We start from the raw sequence: 1920 nt of genomic DNA, 5'->3' as shown, positions 1-1920 counted from the left end.
CTTTTGAAAATGTAAAAGGGAAAACTCTGGAATAGGTGGTATTCATCCATTTTTTGGTGATATAGGGTGGAGAAAGTTTTCTAGTCAAGCAATAGTGTGTTTACTTTTTTTTTTTTTTTCTTTTTTTTGTTGAAACAATAGTGTGTTTACTTGTAAAAGGAGAGAACATATTGGAGATAACATCTACCCATTTCTTTAACCTAAATATAGTTCCATTTTCGTAAAAACCATAACTCTATCCCTATTATTGTCTCTCTTCTTTTTCATATTAAAGAAGATTAACACACCCAAATCTGGTTAGTTAAAAACAGACAAATAAGGGCATAGGTTGATTCTTTGTAGACAAATTCGAGAAGACTCTTTTTCATTTGATTTTGCTCTATTTGTATTTTCTGAAGGTACTTCAAATATAAGTTAGCAATATTTGTTTTTATTAGAAGCTAATGATATTGAGTTTTTCTAATAGGGACATGAGATTTATCATTTGTGAGATTTGATATGATAAAGTGAAAATTGAATGTGGTCTTTAAGAGACATGTTGATGCTATTACTTTATTACGTAAGCATGTCACTTCAAATTATATAAAAAGCATTCCATACATACTCAAAGTATAAACTAAATATGTAAAACAATTTTAAGAGAATTTCATAGATTAGAGTAGTCTTGTTTGTTGAAACAAACATTCATTCAAGAACCACATTTGTTCAAATAACATCTAAACTTGGTGAAAACCCAAATAAAGAAAACACCCCATATCTTTAGATTTGTGTATAAAGATGGGTAGCTTGTTTTATTCTATCCGATCTCTGGAGTTCATTTTTTCATTCCAGTTGCATCTTTGACAGCATCAGCTGCTCCTTGTGCTTTCTCCTTCATCTGCTGCCCTGCCTATATTACCAACCCAAAATACCAAGTTATTACTATCTACACACCAATACACCATGTCACCATATATGTATATGTAACAAAGCTATCCAAATTTGGGAGAAGCATCTTTTTCGTAAGCTAGTGTAAATATGAATAGTCTGATTTTGACATATATTTGGTCCAATTGTTAGAATGAAGTACGTACAAATGTACAATGACTTATATAAGATGGTAGATCCTTAATTTCAAATATAGTTTATATATAAACAATTGCAGTCAATCTTTCGTACGAAGTATTTGTATAAGACAAAAACAAACCTTCCAACATTGATTTCATTCGGTTCTCTTACACGAGTCACATTTAAGTTAATGGAAGTAGGATTTTCAAGGTCAATGTCTACCTGTTGGCAAGATTCCTTGGCAGATTGCATAGCATTGGATGCCTTGTCCATCATTTGGTCCTTCTTAACCTAAAAAAAACACAATAAAAAGAAAATCAATGAATGATTCATGCATGGGGTGTATGGTGTATATTAATGATGCATGATAAGAAGTAGTAGGATATGATGACCTCAGCTTGGCCCTTGGCCTGACCAGCATTGTAGCTCATGCTTTGTGATTGATCCATTGATCTTTCTTTCTTGTCTTTCTTTTCACACACTCACAAAATAAATTTGGAATTGAGATTGAATAATCAAAGCAATTACTTAGATATGATTGAAGAACCCAACCCAAGAAAAGGGTATTTATAATCCATTTCCTGCCTCCCCTCAATTGACACGTGCCAAGTAAATAATATGTAAGGCCACGTGTCAGTTACGTGTCAAACATTCTGTGGTGGGATTATTGGTTTGTTGCTTTCTTCTGCCGTTTGAGTAGGGGAGCACCTCATTGGTCTGATTTGGGTCCAATGGAATAGTTGTTTGTCTCATTCAACAAAGACTGAAGATGGAAATTGTTCTGTTTAATAGTGCAACAAGATTTGGTTTGTTAGACTAATTTGTGCTTGATTTCTTTGGATCAATTTTGTTTCTTATAGTATATTCGATCGA

General features: G+C 32.8%; 1 protein-coding gene across 1 annotated transcript; it reads right to left on the bottom strand.

Annotated features, from left to right (window-relative positions):
- Positions 1-623: 623 nt before the first annotated feature.
- LOC147548047 (uncharacterized) lies at positions 624-1601 on the bottom strand. Its single transcript, XM_086668773.1, has 3 exons — positions 1440-1601; positions 1270-1338; positions 624-889 (listed from the first exon to the last, which is right to left on the bottom strand). Exons 1-3 carry the CDS (start codon positions 1494-1496, stop codon positions 815-817), a joined length of 201 nt encoding a protein of 66 aa, XP_086524899.1. The 5' UTR covers positions 1497-1601; the 3' UTR covers positions 624-814.
- Between the last annotated feature and the right edge of the window lie 319 nt (positions 1602-1920).

This window comes from Eschscholzia californica, unplaced genomic scaffold (assembly GCF_041429995.1).
Source record: "Eschscholzia californica isolate CP2 unplaced genomic scaffold, dmEscCali1.0.p SCAF_3, whole genome shotgun sequence".
In the NCBI taxonomy this organism is placed as follows: domain Eukaryota; kingdom Viridiplantae; phylum Streptophyta; class Magnoliopsida; order Ranunculales; family Papaveraceae; genus Eschscholzia; species Eschscholzia californica.
Note: the sequence above shows the minus strand (reverse complement) of the source record. Positions and strands in the feature narration are given on the sequence as shown.